The sequence below is a fragment of the Aulonocara sp. 'chitande type north' Nkhata Bay genome, linkage group LG6 (assembly GCF_057382095.1).
Source record: "Aulonocara sp. 'chitande type north' Nkhata Bay isolate Kocher_YH1m ecotype deep benthic linkage group LG6, A_spYH_male_GT1.1, whole genome shotgun sequence".
In the NCBI taxonomy this organism is placed as follows: Eukaryota; Metazoa; Chordata; class Actinopteri; order Cichliformes; family Cichlidae; genus Aulonocara; species Aulonocara sp. 'chitande type north' Nkhata Bay.
The window spans coordinates 18,312,237-18,338,601 of NC_141349.1; the positions used below are offsets into that span (position 1 = coordinate 18,312,237).

General features: G+C 41.1%; 2 protein-coding genes and 1 non-coding gene across 3 annotated transcripts; 1 reads left to right on the plus strand and 2 right to left on the minus strand.

Annotated features, from left to right (window-relative positions):
- Positions 1-5,662: 5,662 nt before the first annotated feature.
- On the minus strand, positions 5,663-6,967 carry dctpp1 (dCTP pyrophosphatase 1). Its single transcript, XM_086295370.1, has one exon. It carries the CDS (start codon positions 6,857-6,859, stop codon positions 6,374-6,376), a length of 486 nt encoding a protein of 161 aa, XP_086151496.1. The 5' UTR covers positions 6,860-6,967; the 3' UTR covers positions 5,663-6,373.
- A 113-nt stretch (positions 6,968-7,080) lies between these two features.
- On the plus strand, positions 7,081-26,013 carry gatb (glutamyl-tRNA(Gln) amidotransferase, subunit B). The gene is made up of 13 exons (XM_086295371.1): positions 7,081-7,238; positions 10,588-10,741; positions 10,827-10,940; positions 15,456-15,654; positions 16,217-16,339; positions 16,447-16,560; positions 19,446-19,530; positions 20,043-20,087; positions 20,372-20,564; positions 20,769-20,902; positions 25,273-25,351; positions 25,478-25,612; positions 25,697-26,013. Exons 1-13 carry the CDS (start codon positions 7,093-7,095, stop codon positions 25,820-25,822), a joined length of 1,647 nt encoding a protein of 548 aa, XP_086151497.1. The 5' UTR covers positions 7,081-7,092; the 3' UTR covers positions 25,823-26,013.
- On the minus strand, positions 7,590-7,661 carry trnam-cau (transfer RNA methionine (anticodon CAU)). The gene has a single exon. It is a non-coding gene; the product is annotated as a tRNA-Met (tRNA).
- Positions 26,014-26,365: the final 352 nt, after the last annotated feature.

The following is a 26,365-nucleotide window of genomic DNA, read 5'->3' on the forward strand; positions in this document are numbered from 1 at the left end:
TATATTTTAAAAAATAATGTTTATATCAGCAAATACAGGACACCATATACAAAGACTGGCCAACCAGACTGGGCTCTAGTATAAACTCTGGAACTGGAACTGTGCTGTTTCTCCAAATGTAATATGAAAAACTGTCAATTTAATGTACTTGCATGTATATGGGGCTTTTCTAGTCATACTAGAATAGAATAGAATAGAATAGAATAGAATAGAATAGAATTCAACTTTATTGTCATTGCACATGCACAGGTACAGGGCAACGAAATGCAGTTTGCATCCATCCAGAAGTGCTTTAGTGATATAGATATATTACAATATATATTAGCAATAGTATAGATATGTAAGTATATTACAGAAATGGGTCCATTATAGTATGTTATAATGTACACGGTATGAAGTATGTTGTGAATATTCTATAACTATAAGTATGTACAGGCTGTCGTGAGTACAAGCTATGTACAGGATATGAACAGGATATAAATATGAAAAACTATACAGAATATGAAATAAATAACTTTACAGAAATCTGAGATATACAGCTATACAGAAGTGGGAACTATGCAAGTTATAAACAGTTGTAGGATTAAAAATTATCGAATGTACAGAATGATTATTTACACAGAGCTATACAGTAGTGCAGTTAAGATAAGTGAGGGTGTAGATAGTTTCTATACTAACCCCTCAAGTCACATTTTAGCGAGTCACATTCAGATTGCACTGAATCCATTAGTTAAACTAATGTGCATGTCTTTGGACTGTGGGAGGGAGCCAGACTAACCGGACGGAGCCCACACAGTCTGAAGGAGAACATGCAAACCACTCCACCCTTATGCCATGCAAGCACACAGACATGCCATGTTTACCTGCTGGATTTGGTTAAATGTGTGGAGTGTGGAGAGAAAAATCATGCAAATCATCACCTCTCTGTGTCAAAAGTCAAGGTAAGTGTCCATTCAGGCCTATGTTGCAGGGAAAAAAAATGTGAATTACTCCCTTTTAACACATATCTCCATACACTGTGATCTTTCTTCCCCATTTCAGTGCTCTTTTCCTTTAGATTTAAAAACTGATGAATATACACAAATGATGTATTTTATATGTGTCCAGAGAACTTTGACCTTCAGTCGCAGTTTTACTCAGACTTGATGGCTGCACCTGAATGCTTTGGCTTACTTTCAAAGAAACTTTATCATAAGGTAAAGTAAGATATTTGGACTAGTCATATGAGCAAAAGCACAAATGTTACTAATAACAATAAAGACTGCTCTGTTCCCAAAGTGTCTAAGTAAGCCAAGGCTGTAATAATATAACAAAGTTAATTAATAATAAAGTAATAATCAACCACTAAAAGGAGGCATATTTGAAAAGGCTGCCTAAAGGGTTTTCTCTTCTCTTGGTCTCAAAGCTGGTCTGAAATGACAGGTATTAAGGTAGGTAAATTGTGCAGCATATATGCATGTGTGTATATAATTTATACAATGTATAAATTAGAAAGAGGTAGTGCAATATTTTAGCAGTCTACAATAAGCAACAGCCTGGAACCAAATGCCACCATGCAGACAATAAAGATAGATTTGACCGTAAAACCACCAAGGCACTCATATAAATGTTTAATTGTTGGCAGGAAATTTGACTTGTTCCATTGCTGCATTGGCTCAGCTGCTTGGTCTGGATGAAAAGGAAGGAAAGTGCCAAGGAGTCAATGCTCAGAATGGATCCGTTTGGGGTATTCAGGACATGATTGTCTGTGGCTAAAGCACACAAAAAGGAAGAAATCGTGGCTATCCATTAGCGATGGTTACAGAAAGAGTCTCTGTGTGCTTCTGTACGTGTGCATCTGCGTGTACATGTGTATGGGATGTGATGTGAACCCCTGCTGCTGGATAACCTCACTGTGTGAGATCTGACAGCTCCCACTGCTGTCTCTATGACAGGATAAAAGAGCGCCTGTGTGTGTGAGAGACTCAGATAGTGAAAAGGAGGAGGAAGTGGCCACAAAGAAAGCGAGAAACCAAAGCCTTTTCACACAAAAAAATAAATATGTTCACTCAAGTAAATGTCTCTTTGAAAGCTTATCTGTTTGAGCATGAACAACTAGATGTCCCACACTTCTTTGAAACTCACAACAAGCGACTGCAGGCGCGATGGTATCTGCTGAGCTGTTAACAAGACGATTTAAGTCATCAAAAGTCTTAAATGTAATTATGCCCCCAGTGCTGTCTTCAAACAAGGCACAGCACCATAGGAACCATCTGATTTCTTTCTAAAAAAATATGAAGACACAAGGGTACAAAAAGCCTCCCCCCAGCTTGCTTTCAAGCAACAATTATAAAGTTTTTAAAGAGTGGCGTATAAGCACACAGAAGGACACGGGTCTGCACCGCAAGATAACAGGTGTACATTCATTTCCCACTTTTAAGTCAAAGAAATACAACATATTGACAAATGCAGCAACAAACAGAGACGTCGATACAGTTTGTGGGCCTGTTATTGTTGTGTGGTTCGGAGCAGTCCAAGCATACAAACCCTGCCTGCAAGCGTGTAATTTGCTGTGACACTTGTGAGATGGTTTGTGCTCCCGGAGAACTTTGATGTATTTGTAGCATTTCCAAGCCATTTGCCCACTTTGGCTTTAAAAATACAGCTTCCATCAAACAGCAGGTAGAGGGTACATGAAGTACGCTTATCAACAGTCAATGGAATCCACCATTACATATTAGTTCTTAAGTGTACTTAAGGTCTTAAGGACTTACAAGGATTTTTGGGATTTCTAGGCTATTCCAATTACTGCACCCTTTAAAGCATGGGTGCTAAAAAAAAACTTATAAAACATTTACATATGACAACTTCTGAAGAAACGTTAGTATTTTAATTTGCTATGGTGCTCATTTGTTTTGGGTTCCAACAAATATTTAACATGCAGAAAGCTCTGGAAGATTACGGTCCATATGCGGCACAGCAGGCTTTCATAAGCGAATTATGTTAAATATTTTACACAGACACAGATATTTTTCTCCAAAATTATGAGGTGTGAACTATAACACAGTGCCGACTGGTATTCAGTCAGTGGCTCGGTTCAGGGTTCTGCCTGGCAAGTGGATGGACGTTGAAGGAACATGGATGCATCTATGCAGTGTATTCTAGTTGTGCATGTGTTCTTTTCTTCTAAGTGGTTCACACTTATAATCAAGGTACGCAGGAGAACATTACTGAGCATACAATGAATAGAACCCTGAAGCAGATGGGCTATAGCAGCAGAAGATTACACCAGGTGTCACTCCTGTCATCTAAGATCAGGAAACTTACAGTATATAAACAGTATATCTTATACTATAGTATAAGAAATACTGTATAAGTCTCAGTAGATATCCTACACAATACATTTAGGCTGTAAACATTTACAATTAGTTTTTTTTCCTGTTACTTTTCTGTGTGGGTACACGTGGCTCTAAAATAAAAGACCTTCTGCTTCCTGGAAAGTATCAAAAGCCACCGCCCAACTGTAAAATCCTAAAGCCAGTGTGTGCATAGTTTTCTGCCAAGCAGTAGGCATTGTGGCTGCAAGTAAATTAACTTAATAATGTCGGTCCATAGAGTTTGCTAATATTGGCCACTACACACTGCAGTGAATACATGCTGGCAGAAGATTAAGTCCTGAGGGGTAGAAACATAAAGACAAGTGTTATACGTGCTATTCCTTATATTTTACAGACATTGACTTATTTAAGAGATTTAATTAAAAAGTGTGAGTGATTCCCACAAGATTAGAAAAACAAGTGAATGTTAATTTAAGAATAGCTCTTTGATCAGGATATTCAGAAACAGGCATCTCACATATACCATAATTTGATGGTGAACACTAATGTGGGAAGCCTCACATTCTGTTCCACTCTGTTCACAGCCAACAAGGCTTCTTAAAGTAAAGATTTCTTACTAAATCTGTCCCGAGGTGGTCTCAGAGAAACAGCACACCAGAAGCCTGCAGGTAGAACAGGGGGTAGGCTTAAAATGGCTACATTTAACCCTCCTGAGACAGCTGTAATTGCAGCTTGCTACCTGCCTGGCATTCATCTAGACGGTGAATATTGCGATAGCACCTACAAAGTGTCACGATCATCCATTTAAGAGCAAACTGCTGTTGTGCAATGATGTTCCCTGTGCAGCACATACGTCTGCTGTCTGCTCTGCCTGTTGTTTTGGATGAAACGAAAACGGATTTCACTTTCAGCCGAGGAACAAAACTCGCACTAGTGTGGGAGTTATGGATGATGTACAACAAATTAGGGTAGCTCTGCGCTTCATTTGATTAACGCAGAAACAAACACAACACTTGCTTCTTTTTCTTCTATATAATCCTTCACTTCAAATAAAGAAGTTGTATGCGCAAATAACATTAAGAAGAGAGGAGTTTTCATATCAAATGCATACCACCAGATATGGGCAACTGCCTATTTTTAAAAGTGGAAAGCTATATCATAGACGCTGCAAATAAAGCTGTTTACTTTGAAGTGAGGCTCAGCTCGCATACAGCAGCATCTTATTGATGCATGGCTGTTCTCCTTTGCAGCCTGTGGATGACTCATTCTTCCAGCTGAACGCCAGTATACACAGCTGATGGCAATGTTTGCATCTCGGAGCACATCAAACAAAGAAAATCAGACGCTTCAGCGTTACGCTAAATGCCTCACTTGAGCATCCAAATGCATTTTACTTTTAAAATCTTTGCATGCAGAAATATAGCAAGAGATTCACTTTTCACCCCGATTCTTGAAAAAAATGCTGATTTAAATTAGACAAAACAACTAAACTACCAGCATAGAGAAGCATGAATAGGTGAACAAGAGGTAAAACTGTATTTAGCCAAATGTACACTAAATAAAAAAGCACTTCAGAAAAGGGAAGTGGTGATTTATTGCTGTCATAATTTTTGCAATTTTTAGTCTTTCATTTGGTTTAGATTTAGTAGGTTTAGCCTTTAACAACATTGTTTACCAAAAAAAGCCATCTATAAAACACAGTTTAGGCTGTCATGGTTTGGGGTTGCAGCCAGTGGTGTAGAGGATGTTGTCAAAATTGATGTAAATATGAGCGCAGAAAAGTATCATAAGATTTTGATTTACTATGTGATACACCTGGAAAGTATCTCATTGGCAACAGCTTCATTTTTTAGCATAAAAATGATCCCAAACACAATGTCAGTGTAGTAAAAGCATATCTGGATAGAAAAACACACATATCGCATGGAAAGGTCTTACCAGAACCCAGACAACATTCAAAGAAGAGCTTTAAATGTCCTTGAAGATACCTGGAGAACTATTTCTGAAGACTACTTAAAGAAATGACAAGAAAGCTGCCTAAATAAGTTTAGACTGTGCTGAAAAATAGACGATCATACCAAATATGGACATTAAGATTGGCAGAATTATACAAACTGCTTTTGTCTTATATGCTGAATTTCCATATACATTTATGTTTTAACAGAATTTTTTTTTTAAAAATTAAAGGTGGCTCAAGACTTTTGCACAGTGCTATATATACACAATTTCAAATACAGGATCCTTTCATCCTTACTTCACTTAACCTTTCGTTTTCATGTGAGTGTGGGACACTTCCACGTGATTATAGTGTCTTAGAAAGAACTTGTAAAAGAAAAAAAAAAGGATGGATTGTAACTGCTCTTTATTACAGCCCAAATACAAATGTCCTGATTTATGGACGTAACTTGCCTTTTCATGAATAATAAGACATTATTGAATCAGCAAATAAAGTGGACAGCAAGATGACCTGACATGTGACTGAAATCAAAACATCGATTAAGGTACAAGACTGCTTAATCAACTGCAGGCTGGTTAACAGATTACTAATCCAGTTTCATCCTTTAAAACACAAAACTGCTGAGTGAAAACATGACTCGGACTCAACTTTTACTTATGACAAAATGATAAAAACATCCAAATTTGAAAAATATGCTGATACATTTGGATGGAAAAAAGAGACGAGACTGCCAGTTTGGCACTGATCAACACTCCACTCCGTGCTGACACTGGAGCCAATCTAAATAACTTAAAATGTTTAGTGACAAATAAACCCCCGAAAGGCGATGCGCAACAGTCCCACCTTAAACTAACAGAGGCACAGCTAAGGTCAGACTAAAACTCAGGACTTAAAAGTGAACTTCAGTAAAAGCCAACATATTCCTTGAGTTCGGATAACTCCCAGATAACACAACAGTTGAAGGTTTTCGTGGTTTCCTAACATGTAAACCCAGAAAATGTCATTTAAACCGAGCTGTGATTGTGCAGCGTTTGTGGGTCTTTATTAAACAGCAGCAGGTCCAGCAAACACACTCCACCAGTGCTCTCCCCCTCGTCCATCAGTCTTTATACTCCGTGTACTTCTTGGCTGACCCCTGCACTTTGCTGGCGGGGTATTTCAGACGGTTTAGAGCCATTTTACGGAGCACCGCTTGTGGGAGATCCACGCGACACTTCTCGGCCAGCTCCACGAGGTAGATCAACACGTCGCTGAGCTCGTGCGCCAGCTGCTCCCGCTCAGTCTCGGTCCAGTCCGGCAGGCCCTCGGCTACCTCTCCCTTCCACTGGAAGAGCTCTGCCACCTCGCCCACCTCCCCGACCATGGCCAGCAGAAGGTTGCGGGGCTGGTGAAACTGGTTCCAGTCTCGCTCGTCCGTAAAATCGGCCTGCATGCGCCTAATATCCTCGATGGAGGGCTCGGAGCTGAAGGTGAACCTCTGCGGCCGCTTCGACTGCGGCGACGCCTCTGCACAATCTCCGTTTACCGCAGCTGTGTGCGCCTCTTCATTGACCCCACACGCGTCTTTTCCGTTTGTTGCCATCATTTTCTGTGTGTTTAAACAAACTCCGAGGCTTGTAAACAACCCGCCTCTCTCCTATCCAGTGAAGAAGTCCCGCCAGTTCTCAAACCGGAAATGATGCCTCTTTACTCGGAAGCTGGAAAATACACAATGCTGGGGTTTGTAGTTTTAAACCTCAGCTAGCGGCGTAGGCCTATATACTAACTGCTACTTAAAAAAACTACAATTCCCGTGTTTGTCAGAGCAGCGACACCAACATGGCTGCCTCCTGTGTTGCAGCAAGTGAGCTGCTCAGTAATATAAAACAAATATCAGCCTTGCGTCCAAAGGCTTCGTACGCAGTTAGGGCCGTGAGCACCACAAGCCCACAGTGCCACGCTCAACTCCCGCAGAGGGCACGAAGGTAAGAAAGGGTGCTGAGTTATTGTGTGTGCGTGTGTTTATCGTCTCTGACCTGCAGGTTAACCTGCATGTTGCCTTGGTGTTGAGCTATAATAATACCTCTTTAGGGTCTTCTTATTAACAGCAGCCGGGTGAGAAAAGTCATTAACGGCAGCCTCCACTTGTCAGCCTGGTAAAAAACACTGCAGACAAAAGAACATTACTGCGTATGCGACATGATTCGCGATTTCATCAACAAAATACGCCCTGAACATTATGCATTCATGTGGTCGAACAGCTTAATATACGTTTATTAGTCTTTTAAACGGCATTTGGAGTATAAGCTTTATCTTGTGGCTCGGTTAAAAACAGTTAGCAGAGGATGGTTTCGATCCATCGACCTCTGGGTTATGGGCCCAGCACGCTTCCGCTGCGCCACTCTGCTGTGGAGTTATGAAGGTGATACAAATCTAGTGGCTGAGCTAACGGTGCAAAGATTTTCTTAGGGCTTGACCTAAGATAGATGAGGAATAATAATGGATGAAAATCAGTAGAAGCAAGATAGAACGTGTGCATGGAAGAGAGGTACAGCAGGTGCAACAGTAAAGCTGCAGGAAGCAGAGGTAAAGAAGTTGGGGTCAACCAAAGCAAAGGACAACGCTCAAAAGAGGTGAAGAAAAAAGTGCAGGCAGGGTGGAGCAGCGGAGATTAGTGTCAAGAAGGGATTTATGACACAAGGATAGCAGCAAGATGGTAGTGGGATGTATGGTTTGAAGATGGTGTCATTGACAAAAAGACAGGAAGCTGAGCTGGAGGTGTTTAGATTTCCTTTGTGAGTAACCAGAACGGACTGTATTAGAAATAAGTTAATCAGAGTGACAGTTCAAGTTTTACCATTTTGGAGACAACGTTTCAGAGTCAAGGCCAAGGTGGTTTAGATGTGTACAGAGTGGCCAAGATAGTGGATACAATGGACAAAGGATGTTAAAGATGGAGCTGCCAGGCACGGCAACAGAGAAGATTCATGGAGGTAGAGGAGGACATGCTGAGGGTTGTTGTGAATTTGTTAAAAAGTTTGTTAAAAAACTACCATCATAGTTTCAGTTTAGGTATGGTTATGTACCAGATTTTTACTACTTCCTGGATACTCAACCGGTTGCCTTGGAGCAAAAAAAAAAAAAGTCATGTTACTTTTATTCTACTTAAGTAGTTCAGTTTCATGTGGCTTTATGCTTCTAGCCCAATTTAAAATTAGTTATTTTTCTTTTTACTCTGTTTCATGTGAAATCTATAGAGCAGCTAAGGAAAAAACACACATTGTGTGTCCATATTAGATAAAGGATGTTGAATATGGAGGGAGACTACAGAGAAAATTCATGGGTGTAATGAAGGAGGACATTTAGAGACCTGGTGATACCAGGGGGTGCCTTTTGCTAAGGCGATGTTGTCTTTATCAGTTTTATTTAGCTTTTCAAAGGGTTAAGGCAACAGTACAGACAGCAGTCTCTGTGCTTTTGTCCATAGAGTCACTCGAAGATACAAGCTATCCATCTGCCATGGTCACAGGATGCCGTTAGAACACTGTAATAACAGATGACGTCAACGTGTGGTGCAATGTGAAAGATTACACGGAGACAGAATAAGACAATATGGAGCCTTTCATTCAGGATGCTCACCAAGCCTCTTACATCTGTGGCAGAAATCATGTTACTGTCGTGCAGTGTATCATACATCAAATGCAGTCTGTGTCTGAATAACAGGATGCCACGAGTTAAACAGATTAATGCAGACAGACATTTTAAGCTTTTCATCTCTGAAGAGTGCTTTAGGATTGCGTGCATGTTTCAGCTGAGAGAAACTACACAATATCAGTCCACTATGTACCCCTTTAGGATATTAAATCAAGGCTACAACATAATGCAATTTAAATAACTACTGTATTATTATAGGGTCTTTACTTTAGTATAAGCACCTTAAGGCAATTGTGGTTGTGGTTTGGCACTACTACAAGTGGCACCTGAGTAGAACATCTGTTGCAGACACTAAGCTTTCCTACTAGTTTTTCTCAGTGGTCACAGATATAACTGTGGCTGCAATTCTTTTTGCTTGTATCTAGATACAAGCAAAAAGCGGCTTTTTTTTTTTTTTTTTTACTTCTCATCCGTAAATAATCTGCTCTTTCACGTGATTCAGTTTATTTTGAAAAGTCTCAACAGGATCTTGAGCTTTATTGTGAAAGGTTTATGTGGAACATAAACAAGCGGACACGCGAAGGTGTTACCGTCGTTGTTGCTAACCACAACGCATAAAAACAGGCGCTTGTCCGTCCGTAGTGTGGTTATATTAAATATAAGAGAAAGAGAGAACTTTAAGAAATTAATATAGCCACTACAGTGACCATCAGAACGATGAAAAAATATTGCCGTAAACAGTTTATTTTGCCACACCACCAAACAAACGATAGCGTAAAATGAAACGATAGATGTTTTTATATCATCATCCGATATATATCGTTATATCGAACAGCTCTAAAGAAGATTATTATTTACTCTCTCTGTTAGGATTATATTTCATTTAGATGATTGTTAAAAAAAAAAAATCCTCAGTGCCTTAAAGTGAGCTTAACTTTCATATTGTCAGGACACCACGACACTACCAAGAAACTGTAAGTGGGACCAGAAGTGGAAACACTAACTTTTCAAAAGCAAAGCCAGAAACTGAACAGCTGTTTTGACTCGTGCTGTGCCGTTCATTCATCTTTGAGTCTGTTATGGCGTTTTTCAAGTTTTTATTAATGAACTGAGAAAGTGTAGTTTCATAAAGTTGTGTCATTTGCAGCCTACCTGCATTTGCTCCTGTCGGCCACATAGTAGGTCAGAATAAAGTTTTTAGGGCTTAAGTTAAGTTATAGTCTCCAAGCCCAGCCTCTGGGCTGTAAACAAAACAAAACACAGGTTTCTGCATACATTATTGAATGCAGAATTTATTAAAGCAGAATATGAACTGACAGAATAAGGCCTTTCAAGGTGAAAGGTCCCAGTGTCTGAACGTAGTTTCAGAGCCATATGGGAAGATGTCCTTGCAAACTCTTTGGAAAAGGACAAAAACATCTTCTTTTTCTTCTTCTTCTACTTCTTTTGTGCTTTTGCTTCCTTTGTGAGAAAACAGTGTACATCAAAAGCGCTGCCAATTATAAAGTGTAATTGTAGGCATCTAAACACACTTCAAACCCATAACCCGCATGAAATTTGCTCATTTCCTTAACACCTCAAAGCCAGATTGTATTTTCCTTTGCCATAGTACACAAATACAGCCCACCTGTGTAGTTGAATTTTCTTTCATGTTTTTTGTTTCTGTACCGCGTGTCTCAGTGCTCCCCAGCAGCTGGTCGGCGTGGTGGGTTTGGAAATTCATGCTCAGATTAACTCCAGTACCAAGCTGTTCTCTGGCGCTCCGGTTCGCTTCTCGGCTCCTCCGAATTCCCTGGTGTCATTCTTCGATGCATCCTTACCCGGCACATTACCTGTAAGTTATGCTTCATGTGATTAGAATAAACGTAACCTGTCATTCTTAGATCATCTGTCCCCATAATGTCCCCGTGTGTCCCCAGGTCCTGAACAAGCGCTGCGTCGAAGCAGCGGTGATGACAGGACTGGCTCTTAACTGCGCCGTAAATAGGAAGTCGCTTTTTGACAGGAAACACTACTTTTACGCTGACCTCCCTGTAAGTTCTCGTTTTCCTGTCCTCGGTTGTCACTTTCTGTGCAGCATCTATGGATCTATGGGAAGGAGAGTGATAGCACAGGAGACAGGGGTTATCTAAGAGACAGGACTCATTATCATCCTCCACGCTGCTTCCTTGCTTTGACTTTTATGCAAGCTGTGCTCGTCTGCTTCCCGCCTTTCCATCACAACTGTTCCGGTGAACTCTCCCAGCCGTGAGCTCTAATTTAAATGGTGAGCAAGTCTTGCAGAAGAAGCAAAAAGCAAAAAGGCAGTGTTTTCCTCACATACACAGAAAAATAACACTGAAAATGACCAGTGCTTTTAACTTGCCAGCTCATTTCCTTCAGTTCACTTCAATTTTTTTATTATCCACAGGTCATTGCCTCCTCCATGCTGTTAAGTTTGTGCTTTCTCTCTTTTATTTACTTAATTTCAGTCATTATCAGAATTGGAAAAACCAAACATAAAGTAACTGGATGGAACTGCACAGATTCACAACTTATCATATTAACTGTGAGCTAATATTATAAATTGTAAATTAAATAGTGAAAGTAAAATAGTTGGGTGAGCAGAGGCTGAATGATCTCCAGTCATTAACCAATAATGGGCTCTATTTGGATATTGGCTGCCGGCCATTTTCTTAAAGTGGATGTTTGTGTTTTGTAATGTTGGCTATCGCACTCTTAATTGAAACTATCCATATGGTTACTGTTGAATGCCCCCTTTTAAAGCAGCAGAACGGATCCAGCCAAACCAAAACTTGTAGCAGTGTAAAGTTCGAGTGTGTGCTAAACTCATAGAGTGTATGTAAAGAAAAAAAATGGACAAAGCCATTGTGATGTCAGCCATAGGTTTCTGAAGCTCTGCTTGGAGATTTTGTTAGCATCATATCATGTTGCTGGTTTGAAGCCCATATTCGAAGGAGAGAGTAGAGTGCTAAGCATCTCACAAACAGAACCACAGATACCTGCTAAGCATAATACAAAAGTTACTAGATTTTGACCCACCAAAACTGGTGGTCAGAAAATTGCATTTAAAACATGCCAGTAGAGATCAACACCACAAATGCAGCCAAGAGATGCAATTCAGTAACCAGGACTTTCAAAGGTGTTGCCAAACAGCATCCCGCTGCAAAGCAAACACACTCCTAATTTAGCTTTTAAGACCCCAAGATGCTTAAACTCCCTTCACTTGGTGCAGTAATTGCTCCATGACCTGGAATACGCACTCAGACTTGGATGTGCTAATTCTCATCTCATCTGCACTTTTTAAATCACTGGGGATTGGCTTTAAAAAAGAAAAGAAAAATGCACCGAATGGGAAAAGAAGAAAACAAAAGTGACAAGGCCTTTGTGACTGCAGGCTCTAATGTTGTAGTTGGCTGCTGAATGTCTATATGCTGTGGTGTGTATCAACATGCAAATTCATGCATAAATAGAAAAACAGAGAAAAAAAAACTTTTTATCTTGAAGTGAGAGAAGAAAAACTAATAAGTGAATGTTAAATTAAACATATTATTTAAAATTAAAAAAAAAAAAAACAGGACATGTAAGAGAGAACATGAAAGAAGGTAAGGAGGATTGCTAAACGTCCCCAGCAGGCATGGCCCCCACAGGAGTAGGTCACAGGGGGGCAGGGCATGCAGTATTTAAATATCTAACGGCAGGATGTATAAGCTGAATAGTAGCAATACTGGAAGAGATACCCCAACCTCCCAAAAAACCCTCTTTAACGGTGATATTTCCATTAAACTGTCTTGCCCAAGTCATATTCACTTTGCTTTCTGTAATGGAGTGCTTGCATGGAAAGGTTTCTCAACCCTTCAGTAGCCCTGGGGTAATTTTACTGCCAGACATTTTAAGGCTTGGGTGGAACAGACAAAATGTCATGGGAGCTCTACAGTGACTTAGCCAACAGAGACCTCCTGCTAATAAATCTAGAAATTTCTCAAAAGAAAGGTGTAAGAGAATTTTACTTTTCAAGTTTGTTTTCAAAGTGTAGCCAGCCCTGGTAAGACATTTTGCTAACAGAGCTTTGGGCAAAGTAATGAAGAGGGTAATTATGGACTAAATAAAAGTTTCATTTTCTTTGGAGTGTACCATATTTCAATGAAACTGCTCAAAGAAGTTCATTATGGAGAGTACTTTCTTGAAGTAGCAAGCAAAAAACAAAAAACTTTAGCTGGTGGTTTTATTTATTTACTTTCTCATCTAACTTGACTTTATTGTGAGCAGATGTGACTGCATAAGCATGATGAAGAACATCCATTATATGCAGATCTTTACAGATTGACGTTCTCCCGTTTAATTTTAGGGGAATTACTGATTTTGTGGCAGCAGTGCACATTTTCACTGTTGTAAATGATACATTGTCTCCTCTCAAAGTTCATCAATCTTCCAGCAAAATCCCCTCCAGAAGCGCGGGGATTATTGTTGGGCTCCTCTCGCTTCCTTGCATGTTTGTAGAACTTTACATCATCTCCTTTGGATTCATCCTCAACACACACGGCAGGATTAAGATTATTATTTTTCTTTTGAGAACTCGTGCCAGTAGGTTTTATCCCAAAGCCTTATTGATGTTTTAAATACCTAGTGTAGTCTGCTTTATAATCACTTAGTTTCCATTACTCTCACAGCTGCTTAAAGAGGGTGGTCTGTCTCAGTGAAGCAGCTTGATAATCTCAGAGTCAGAATGGCTTTAATTATGCAGATGATGGAATATTCTTCACATTCGACCAAAAGTTTGAGTGCAGTCTGTGCTCGTAAAAACCAAACGTGGAACAGGATCGAGGGAGAAATTATCCCGCCCTTGAAAAATACATTTGTAAATTGCATTGTACATTATTGATATGTTCCAGTAGAAATCCCTGATTGCATTTTGTAAAACACCACAGTTGCTCATTAAATGATTAATGCCGCTGTCCGAGCAGCATTCCTTCATTGAGTTGAAATGGCAGGCAAGGCACATATATAAAGTTTTTAACAGCCCTTTAATAACATGCCTCAGCAGCTCCACGCTCATCTAAATAATTACAATTTCCTTGAGATATTAAGTTTCCAAATAAACAGACATGGCCTGGCCATTGAAGCTTTGACTTGTGTTTAATGAGAGAAATGAAATGTCTTTGTGACCTCGGCGGGGTAGCCGAGGAAAAACATCGGTGTGCAGGGGTGAGGAATTAGACGACCGACTGAGTCTTGTTTGTTTAGACTTTGGAATGAGTCAGAAAATGACTCAGGGGCTCACAATGTGGAAAAGAGTTGAAAGTGTGTGTGTGTGCGCGTTTGATCCTGCTTGAAACGGCGTGTGAGCAGACATGCATCTGTACGAGTCTCAGGAAGCGCTCATTAGGGCTCCGTGTTCTGTCACAGAGTAATTGCGAAAGCTTAATGTGGGTACAAGGATGCTGTTAACAGCAAACATGGCTCATCCAAAAAGCAGCTGATTTATTATGCAGGAAATGTAAATGGTCTCCACTTATTCAGATGCTCCCTAATGTCAGTAGTTGGTTGCACTTTCACCTGCAGAAATTGTCATTTTCAATGACCAGAGACAAAACTCGTGAAAGGATTAAGTGGGAAAGGGGGGGATTTCTGATGAGCTGCAACGGTAGTCACAAAATCTTGCAGATTTACAGATCAAATCCACCAAGAGGAGCAGAAGTTGAAAAAGAACATCCCCAGGAATCTTGTGTTGTTTTCTTCCTGTTTCTTTTAAAAGGAGGAGTTGTGGAGGTGATTGATTGTGTCGATCAGGCGCATTGTACAAAAAGCCGGTGACTAACAGCCCCCCCAATCTCTTCTCCCACGTCCTCAGTCTCCTTAGCATAAGTGTGATTAATGTTTAGGTCTTGTGATGTGGTTGCCGTGGTAACGTCGAAATTAATACTCGGGGCAGCAGGTTCTTGTAGGAATAGAGGAGCTCATGAAATATTGTGCTTTTGTGAGCAGAAACCTTGAGTGAAATGCCAGCTCCTCCTGCATTATGACAGCCAAGCCAATCGCCGTGTCTAACTGACGCTCCCCGCCAGACCTTTACACGCAGCCATGACGCTGCAAAAACTCTACTGCAAGACTTCACGAAACAGTCTTTCTTCTATAATTAAAAGGATGTATTGGTTAAACAAAGTGAAGGATCATTTCTTCATTCAGTTAAAGAGGAGATGAAATTCCTATTTTAAACACATATACACTCACTGACAATTTATTAGGTATGCCTTGCTAGTACTGGATTGGACCCTTTTTTGCCTTTAGAGCTGCTTTAATTCTTCATGGCACCAGTTCAACAAGGTGCCGGAAACATTCCTCAGAGATATGTGGGCCATATTGGCATTTAACAAACCAGTCTTCAACCAACCAGCTATCCAGCACTCATATATTTCACTATACTTTAATTCACATAGCAGCTAACATAATAATTATAGGACATGTCTTTTAATCACGTAGTAAGTTGGGGCATGTTTTCAGGTTCTATTTTTTATTGAATTTTTTTGTATTGTATTTTCTTGTTTTAGGCTGGATACCAGATCACTCAACAACGTTTGCCAATCGCAGTAGATGGCGTGCTTACTTACAGCCTCCTTGGAGGGAAAAAGAGGAACCAGGTGATGAGAAAAAATGTGACCATCAAACAGATTCAGCTGGAACAGGACAGCGGCAAGAGTCTCCACGATGACGTCCGCAGCCAGACACTCATAGACCTCAACAGAGCAGGTAGCAATACAGAGGAAGAGTCTGCTCAATGGAAAAAAATCAATGATAAATCAGTCCTGCTCATGTCTTGTACATCCAATAGTGGCAGCTTATTCCTGTGATTCTCCTGATGCCATTTAAAAGCCGTCACTGAGCTAAACCGGTCTTTGCTTGATTAATTTTTTTATCAAGAACTTCAGCTAAAAAATGGACACCGGCAAATACTGTATTTACTGCGTATTTACTACTCATTGATTAGCTGTTTACTCCGCCACTGAACTGGTATTTAAAAGTCACTGGAAGAAAAACCTCAGAGTTATAATGTGTCAGAGGCCTGAGGGCTGCCAGCGTGTAGCAGCAGGTGTTTGGCAGTTGACTTTCCTAAACCATCTTTTGATTAAGAAATTAAACTATTTTTAAGAAGATGTTTTTATGATTGACAGACAGCAGCAGCAGCTGGAAAAGTCATAGAATTCCAGTGATAATGTTTTGATTTTTAAAAACTAATATTAGGTTAATCAACAAAGCAAGGGTTTATCACTGAGCTTCAGACCCTTGAGATGTGAAACGTTGCTGTCTTCAGGTGTAGGTCTGATGGAGCTGGTGATGGAGCCAGACATGAGCTGTGGAGAGGAGGCTGCTGCAGCTGTCAGAGAGCTGCAGCTCATCCTGCAAGCTCTAGGCACCTGTCAAGGCAACATGTCTGGTATGGAAATCACTCTCTGTCTCTCTCCTTCTCTCGTGCTTCCAAGCTGCCACACTTCTAAACCTAAACTTAACTCTCTCCGCGTGCATCTACCTCTTTTTGCTCAGAGGGGCAGCTGAGAGTGGATGCCAATGTCTCGGTGCACAGACCTGGAGAGCCACTGGGCGTCAGGACAGAGGTGAAGAACATCAACAGCATTCGATACCTTGCCAGAGCTATAGGTAAGCACCGATAAAAAGTTTGAGACTCAGTAGCAAGGATAGCAGAAAGCGCCTCAGGCATTTATTCATTTATTTTTTGAATTTACTTTATCTGAAAGGGTCTTAACTGCACGCATGATTGCTCACACATTTTAGTCCTTTTTTAGTTGACATTTAAACAGGTCATGTTCAGATGAAATGGTGTTTCAGAGTTTTGCGTTTTGTGGTAGCTGCATCTACCAGCTTGTGGTAATATTGTCCAGGTCAAGATGTCTTGTGCCTACAATATGTTGAGCTGATTTTGACACACGCTGTAGTGCAGCTATTCTATTGTAATACTTCACAGTTGGTTACTATGCTCTCCACAGTGCTGCTGTACTTTGATTATGGCTCTTGTATTAAAAGCGGAGGTAAAATGAACAAGCTGTCAGTGTTTTCTTCTTCAGATTGCGTGAACGGCTTTTTAGGACAGTTATTAAGTTGCTGAACTATTGACATGACATATGTAGCAGATGTTCTATAGATTGGCTTTATTAGCCAAAAATCCAAAACTTGGAAGCTGACTCTCAAATTTTTACACTTACATTTCCTTTACAACCAATCAATCAATCAAGTAAAATCACTTCTATTTTTACATCCCTGTGTCACAAATATTAAACATTTGCTGAATGTTCCCTTGATCATAATAAAATAGCGTGGGTGCAAACTTCACCCATGCTTGGTGGAGGAATACAATCTAGACAGTTTTTCATTTGCCAAAGATGAATAAGAGAATTAAGAGGCAGCATCCAAGAACTTTGTACAGATAGTTTTGGAGGTACAGAGATGTTTAGGAGAGAGAACAATGCACTTTTTATTCAGACTGATTAACACAGTGCTGGGGAACGAGAGGATGCTTGAGGAATGAGGAAGAAGCACACTGATACCAATTTTCAAGAACAAGGGTGATGTGCAGAGCTTTAGTCACCAAAAAGGGATAACTTGATGAGCCATACCATGAAGTTATAGGAAAGAGTTATTGAAGGAAGGCTAAGAAGTGAGGTGACGATCAGTGAGCAGCAGTATGGCTTCATGCACAGAAAGGGCTCTACAGATGATATGTTTGCTTTGAGCAGGTTTATGGAGAAGGATGGAGAAGGTCAGAAGGAGTTTCACTGAGGTCTTTGTGGACCTAGAGAAAGCATAAGATAGGATGCCAAGAGAAGAGCTGTGGAAGTGCATGAGGAACTCAGGAATGGCAGAAAACTGAGGGTGGTACAGGACATTTATGAGTACAGAGTGGTGAGGTGTGCAGTAGGAGTGACTGATGGGTTCAAGATTGAGGTAAGTCTACTCTGAGCCCCTTCTTGTTTGCAGTGTTGATGGACAGGTTGGCAGATGAGATCAGGCAGGAGACTCTGTGGACTATGATGTTTGCAGACAACATTGCAAGTGGAAGAGAGGCTGGAGAGGTGAAGGTGTGCTCTGGGGAGCAGAGCAATGAAAGTCAGTAGAAGCAAAAGAGAATACATGTGCACGTGAGTGAGAAGGGGGCAGAGGTAACACAAAGCTGCAAGGAGTAAAGGTAGAAGAGTTTAAATATGTTGGGTCAACCATCCAAAGCAAAGGACGGTACACAAGAGAGGTGATTTTTGGACCCAAGGATAGCAGCAAGAGTGAAAGGCAAAGTTTATGAAATGGCAGTGAGAGGGAGATGGTGGCACTGACAAAAAGACAAGAGGCCGAGCTGGAGATGGTAGAGTTGAAGATGTTTATTTGTCATTAGGAGTGACCAGAGCCGCCGGGATTAGAAATGAGTACATCAGGTTGATCAGTCTGGAGACAAGGTTAGAGAGGCAAGGTTGAGAAAGTGGATATAATGGATAGGGGATGTTGAAGACATCAACCAGGCAAGAGGGAAAGAGGAAGACCACAGAGAAGATTCATTGAGGTCATGAAGGATGACATGCATAGGGTTGGTGTGTCAGAGGAAGCTGCCAGAAAGAGAGTGAGATGGAGGCAGATGGTTCCCTCTGCTGACCCCTAAATGGAGCAGCTGAAAGAAGCAAAGTTGGAATAAAAAGTTTTAACTTTTGTCATTTTTAATCTGACTAGCAGCTCTATGAAAACATAATTGTCATGCTGCATTTATTAATTAAATCCATGAACTAAATACTTGTACCAGATTATTACTTGGTTGAACCCCTAACTTCCCGAAGTCTCCAATCAGTCTGGTTACCTTGGAAGGAATAAATCTCGTTACTTTGACTCCAATATTTCCCTTTCATGAGGCTTTATACATTCCTCTTTTTCATTTGATAGCTATAGAAAAGCAAAGAAAAAGCATGCGTAGTGTGACATAACCATCATATTTTTACTATGTCAGTGCCTAGAAATAGACCCAGTTTAGTAAAAGCAAAATTGCTGGATTCATGTAGAGGCATTAAGACAGGAAGTATAGTTGAAACTGACAGTAACTTGTGAAGCGTACGTTTTTTGGACTGACAGCTATTCACAAACAATTAGCTGCGTGATAGCAGCATGTGATGATTAACTGACTTCTTGCAGCTGTTCATAGATTTTGTGTCAGCTATAACTTTGCTGATTTTTAACTGAGCTTCACTTCAAACAAGCTAGTAGTCTCAGAAAATTTCAGTACTTGAGATGCAGGTTTTGGAAGTGCGTTTTGGCATATAGCAGCGCTGTGCTTCAGTTATTTATCAATTAAGTTGTTTCACATTTACTCTGCGGCTGAACTGATATTTAAAAGTCACAGGGAAAACAGAAGGCTGTTTATCAGAGTTATAATGTGGCAGCACTCAGAGAGTCAACGATCACCGGCGTATAACAGCAGGTGTTTGGCATTTAGCACCAAATTATATTTGCGGTTCTGTATTTGTGTTCATGTTCTCCTTGATATTCATCAGACTATGAGATCCAGAGACAGATTGATGTCCTGCAGAGAGGAGGGACGGTGCAAAACGAGACCCGGGCGTATGATTCCAAATCAGGGTAAGAGGATGAAAAAGCAGCGTCTTCATGCCAAGATGTAACTGCTACAGCACCCTGTGACTGGGATCTCTGCCTGCTTCATTAGTCGTGAGCTTTGCTGAGGACAAACCATCATGGTAATGATGATGAATAGAGCCATTTGGATGCTGCCGTCGTTCTGTGTTATCTGTGAGCTATGTGCTACTCACAAGCTTATGAGCTCACAGAATAAGGCAGCTGAGGCCTTGATCATCCTCTGGTACCTCCCTCCCATGAGGTCTTGTATATCCGAGGTACATGGTGAAGCATGCTAAACAGTGTGGGGTGATGACCTGTGGATCTTTCTTCTCATTCCTGTGAAAGTGGTCACAGATCTGATGCCACTAGTTTGAAGAAAAGCAGGCTCACTGAAAGGGATCCCCACACATATGTTCATTCTTTGTTTTGAGTATTTTCATGTTTGTTTGATCTTCTCATCAAGAGAAACAAACATATTGAGCTATCATTTCTGATACTGCCACCTTGTCTTGTAGGGAGACTCTACCTATGAGGGACAAAGAGGGTCTTCAGGATTACAGGTGAGTGTAAGTTCATATTGTAAGTGTTTATAAAATCAGAGAAAGATCCTCTTACTGGGGTCTGGAGATTGACAGGTAGCTAAACAGACCTCACCTAAAGTGTGAACAGACGAAGAATGTGTTGTAGTTTAGGTAGGGGAATGATTGACAGGTTCAAGGCTGATGGAGTCGAATGATCAGGTGGCCAAGTGACAGCACAAGACGACCTTTTTTTCCCCAAACTTACCCGTACTGCTGATAAAACATTGTTCCCTGTTTTCACTCACCCCTCCTGCCTTTTTCAGGTTTATGCCAGAGCCCAACCTGCCCCCTCTGATTCTGTATGAGGATGATGCATCACTGCCCACTGGCATTGATGCGTGCCAGGTGGTAGTGGTGCAGAAGATAAAGGAAGGGCTGCCAGAGCTACCAAGTGTCAAAAGAGACAGGCTGGTGCAAACGTACGGCATCCTACCTGAGCACAGCTTCACTCTGGTGGTGAGTTTCTGAGTGGGAGAAACTGGGTGAAACCAGCCAGTGGGAGGAAGGGTAGTTCTTTCCTTTAAAAGCCAGTTGATCAGGTCTTACTTGTGTAGCTTGCTGGACTTTAACAGGATGTAGTTGTATACTGATGAGCTCTGCTTGTTTGATTCTAATTAGATTATATGTTTGTGAAGGAATCACTTTTTTATGTCAATGTAGAATGAAGATGGGTTGGTGGACTACTTTGAGGCTGTGTTAAAGGCAACCAAGAAGGAGCCAAGGAAGGTGATTGGCTGGGTAACAAATGAGCTGCTGGGTCACCTCAAACAGCAAGACATGAGTGTGTGCCAAAGGTGAGACACAGACACATAAACATGCTCCAAGTTCCAGGATGAGCATTTATCTAACCGCCAGGTAAAGACTTGGGGTCTCATGGGTGGCATGGTGGTGCAGTGGTTAGCACTGTTGCCTCACAGTAGCAAAGTCCCTTTTTTTGAACCTCCTAGTTGGCTGTTTGGGATTTCCACATTCTTCCTGTGACTGAATGAGTGAACCAGTTCTTTCTGTTCCACCTTTTCATTAGACCCTGAAGCACCCAGTCTGTTTCAGACTGAAAACTACTAAATAAAAGAAATAAACTGGATTTTGAGTGTCAGGAAACTCATGTAAAGAAAAAATAAGAATATTCTGAATGTTTGCAATGCATTGAGATGAAAGAAATTGATTCTGTGTTACAAATAAATTCCACTAGACATCTTTGTGGGGACCCGAAATTGGAACGTTACTATATTTGTGGGGACCAGCAGTCACTTAGGAGGACAAAAGTGCCTGTCCTCACGAGTTTGAAGGCATTATTCAGACTCAAAATGTGGTTTTAGTGTCAGGGTTACAATTAGGTTAGGCATTCATTTTTGATGGTTAGGGTAAGCGGCTAGGGAAATGTGTGTGCGTGTGTGTGTGATAGGAAGTAACTCATCAACTGATAAACACACAGCTTTGAATAAGCTGATCATTGTAAGGCTCAAGTCAAACAGCTGATCCTAACAGCAGTGCAGTTGTTCAGAAAAAAACAAACGAACTGCTGATGCAGACTTTTGACTGATGCCACTAAAGCCAAAGTTATTGAACTAGTTACACCCTAGGTGATTTGCACTGGATTAATGACCTTTCAGCCCCCCCAAAAAAAGATGTTATCTTTGCGGTGGAGTGTTCTGAATGATGGCTTTTTTATGTTTATCTGAAAGGGAGAGCACTACAGCTTTAGATACATAAATAACTCTCATCCATAGCTATACAACAGCAAGCTGGGATATTCATTATTTCTGTCAGTGAGAAAGCTTTTTGGAGAATTGCTTTTTGAAGGCTTGATCTCTCCCTAAATAAGAAAGCCTGTTAGCTTGAAGATCTTCTAAAACACTCTTGACATTAAAGAGATTTTGATTTGGTATGAAAAGAGTTACACTTGAAACATTAAAGAAAAAAAACACACGCGCACACACAGACAAAGGTACATTTCAGGCCACCAGCTATGAATAAATAACACCTGTTGTCTCCCACCGTTTCTGTTTATGGCACTGTGTGACGCTAAATGTCCGACACTAATTTCAGCGCTTTCAGTCTAGCAATTTTCCTACAGTGGCAGTTCAATAATTACTGCAGCTAAAAGAAAAATGAGGGCGGTCAAAGGCGTCTGAGCTGTTGGTCCAACTGAGATTAGCAATGGAGCACAATGATAATTTCTTTGAACTCATTAAAGGCCGGAGTCATTACACAACACATGAAGTTTAAGTAATGGACTGACGTCAGCATAGATGCTGTGTGAGCTTTGCTTTATCTGCCGTTGCCAGACTGTTGTGAAGCATTTGTGTGCGAATAAACTCCAAAGAAGCTCGTGTTTATTTATGCGTAACGTTGCACTGGCTTTGGTTGAAAGGAGGAGGGTTGAAGAAAAACAAAGAGTGGCAAGCGGTTTAGAAACTGAGTCATATAAGTACTTGGAGGAATATTTTGAGTCTTCGGAGCTAGGGAGGAAATAACCGGAAGTTGGTTAGCAAATAAAAGTTCTCCAAGTGTTACAGTAATGTCTGATGCATGACCTCTGCTGCCCTGTCAGGCCTGCCCGCATTTCCTCTCGCTCCTCTGGCTCTAAGCCATTGACTTGGATTAATGAAATGAGAAATTGGGAAGCATATTGGTGGGACAGCTAGAGAAGTGAAACTCCAGACATGTCATTAAGAGCTCATCCAGCTCAGACATGTCGCTGTCCCAGAACCCCCCCTCCCACCCACCAGGGAAACTGCTGGGGGCTGCCTGTGAGTGAAACTAAGTGGCATATTTGTGGCAGGATGGCGACAGCATGATGACAGAATTGTGAAATGTCTCACCAGGCCCACATGATGGTAATGTTAAAAATATGAAGATGTGGAAAAAAAATATAATGAGGGTCCCCTATTTCGATCCCAGCTTCCTTTTTGGGGGGGGGTTTTGTCCCCAACAGCTGGATGAGCAAAAGTATCCCTTTATGTGAACCACCTAATTCATATGGGGAGATTATTGCTGAACTTAAATCTGAAGCTGAAGCTTCTGTTGTTACAAAAAGGTTTTTCAATTGAGTTGTCGTGAAATATTCAGGTTTCTTTCATTAAGTTTGCATAATTCTATCAAAAAAGAGAAGAAGAAGCAGCTCGAAGTGGCAGACTCTGGATGTATCAACTATTTATTGCATTACCTTTAGCTCTCTATTTTAACAGAATATTCACACCTTATTATTCTTTTCATCTCATCTGTTCATTCTTTGATTTCTGTTAACTTTTCAGCTGTGCTACCACTCTCACCCTTCATCCTCTGAATTATCATCTAGTTTAACATCATTTTCTGGATTCTGAAGAATCGACTTCATTGCTCACAAGGAGAGTTTTCTTGCTCACAGGCGGTCTATTATCAGATGTTTTCTTTTTCATCTTCAGTCCACTGGACTCGGCTGTTTTCTTATTCCTAACTCGAATGCTTGTCAAAAACCTGCTGCTGTCCTTTTCACGTTCTCTTTGTAGTTTGTCTTGGCCTTGGGTGATGGGGAAACAGCGACAGGAGACACAAAAGCTTAGTGCCTTCCTGAGTATTTGATCTTGCCGATACGTTCAGTGCGCTCATGTATATTTATATCCTGATCAGTTGTCCTCACAAGCTGAAAAGAAATATTACAAGATGAGGCGATGATGTGAATATTAGCCCTGCTGGATATATGAAATGATAACACTACCTGATACTTTGGACAGAAGTATTAATCTGTCTACAGTGAAAAAAAAAAATATATATATATATGTATATAAAATCCACTCCAGGATTATTGCATTTCATAAATGACATGGGTAGTAAACAGAGTCAAGGCTCCCAATAGGCGGCACCAGTCACCTGTGCTTTCTCGTGGAATGAGAGACCTAGAAGGCACGGCTCATTTTGCTCCATGTAGCATCTTAGCCCAATCTCTTCCCACAGCAGACGGATCCACTTATTTGATCTGCCATAGGTTTTACCCACGATGCCCTTCCTGATGCAACCCTCCAGGCTTGAGATCAGCACTTGGAGCAGACTAGCTCGAGATGCCCTGAGGCTAGGTTTGTGCTTTCTCTCCCTGATTGGTGTGTAAAGTGAAGTGAGTTAACCAACACCACCTCCAACGCTTACCTCCCCTCTGATGTGGACATCGGGTCAGCTGGAGGCGCAGTCGAAGATCAGTCCCAGATCAGATGTACACACTGGAACTCTTTCCCATGTTGCTTGTCTGCGTTTATTGTGCTATGGTGTGTTGATATCTGTGCATTCCTGTATTATCCTTTTGTGTTACACATTTCGATGTTTTTTTCCTCGCTACCTAGCCTGACCTGTCTCCCCAATGTGATGTTTGTGTATTATATGTACGGTCGGCAACGTCTGTCATCTCGGTTGTGGGCAAAAGACCTGCAACTGACAAATAAAGGCTATCTCATCTCATCACTTCAAGCTATTTAAAAATCTCTGCTTTTTATTCAGTTGATTGCAGTGCAGCAGTTGTCTTACAGATGTCTCTGAGGCTGACGGACAGCTTGGGAGTTTCATAATCCATTTTAGCTTTCTTTTTTATTTTGCTATTAAACCAAAAACGTGTGGCGGTTAACAATCACTGCCCTTGTTTATAACGACGAATACTTTTTCTAACGATCATACATTTTAGTATTGCTGTGCTCCAGAAAACCCTGCATATATATTTCAGTGTCACTGGTTTGTGCTCGCAGCGTGGACTGAGTCGAATATTTCGCCGTGCTTGTCAGTCGCATAGCTGCATATGCAGCAACAGCAGCAACGGTTCGTTGCCCCCTGAGGAAAAATGGGTGATCTCATGACAGGTGGAGATGATGTGTCACAAACATATCAGAGTTTTTGTTGGTGCAAGTAATGCACACAATATAAGGGTACATTTTTATTGATGCAGAAAACTATTTTTCGGATGTGTCGGTCATGGATCGTAGACCTCTGGTGCTCCATGAAGCCCACTTTGGGAACGGCTGGCCTATGGAATAAACACGGAGGCAAGGAAAAGACAAAACATCGCAGGCAAATCACAAATGTTGATTGATTCTTTTGTCCTTTCGGTGCAATCCTCTTCCCATCTCTTCTACCATTTATATCACAAATTCAAGTCCATCTATTAAAGTGTGATTAAATTACCGCTTTAATTTGATTTTAGCCCAATCTCTCCTTCTGCCCTGGCGGAGCTGCTGGAGCTCCAGGAAACAGGACACATCTCCTCTTCAGTTGCCAAGCAGGTCAGTCAGCTACACAGACAATGCAATTATCCCCTTTCGGTCTGTCATTCAACACACGCAACCCAGCTACCGCTTGTTTGTATTCTGCTTCTCACCTGCGTTTCACGGGTTTCTCCGTGTTCTTAGGTGTTCCAGGAGATGTGGAGGTCACCAGGCAAGACAGCCCTGCAGATCACCCAAGAGCAGGACTTGGGGCTTGTTAGTGACACCGCACAGCTGCACATCATCTGCCAGAAGGTGGTGGACTCGCATCCAGATGAGGTCAGGGCTCACAATGTCGCGTGTAATCACGAGTGAAACATCTCAAAAACATGTCCAAAAATCCCTCTGTGTGCCTCTCTGCAGGTTCACGCGATCAGAAGCGGGAACAAAAAAGTTCTGAACAAGTTGATGGGTCTGGTTCAGAAAGAGACCAAAGGAAGAGCTGATCCAGTTCTGGTGAGGGCGATTCTACAGAAGAAGACCTCGTGAAGATCGCACTGTAGTGTGAGACGCAACTGCATCAGTCTGACAATAAGACATGTTAGAAAAATAAAAACTATTTTGGCCTAATGGAAAAATCAGGCCCCTATTCTTATTTTTGACGTTGACATTTTGTAAATATTGAAATCTATTCTCGTCTGTATTTATGTTTGAGAAGTAATAAAGTTTTCAGACTGTGACTGTCTGTAGCGGAGGTGCATTGCCGTTCAGTTTGTTTTGCCAGTGAACAAACAGAATTTCGAATCTTTCTTAGGATGTCCACTCATGGTGATAAGATAGTCAAGGTGGCTTTTATGTGCAGTTCTTTTATTTAAATCTAGTAGTCATGGCCATCAGGGATGGCTGAAAAGCTGATCTTAAGTATTATTTCCCTTAAAGCGAATGTGTGTAATTCAGTTTAATTCGTTCCATATAACTTAATGTCCCATTTGGCTATTGCTATGTTGGCCATTATGGTCATTTGTGAGGCAGAAGATGAAACTGCTGACATGACATTCGCTGGCTTATTGAGAGGAGCTGAGAAAACCTGCC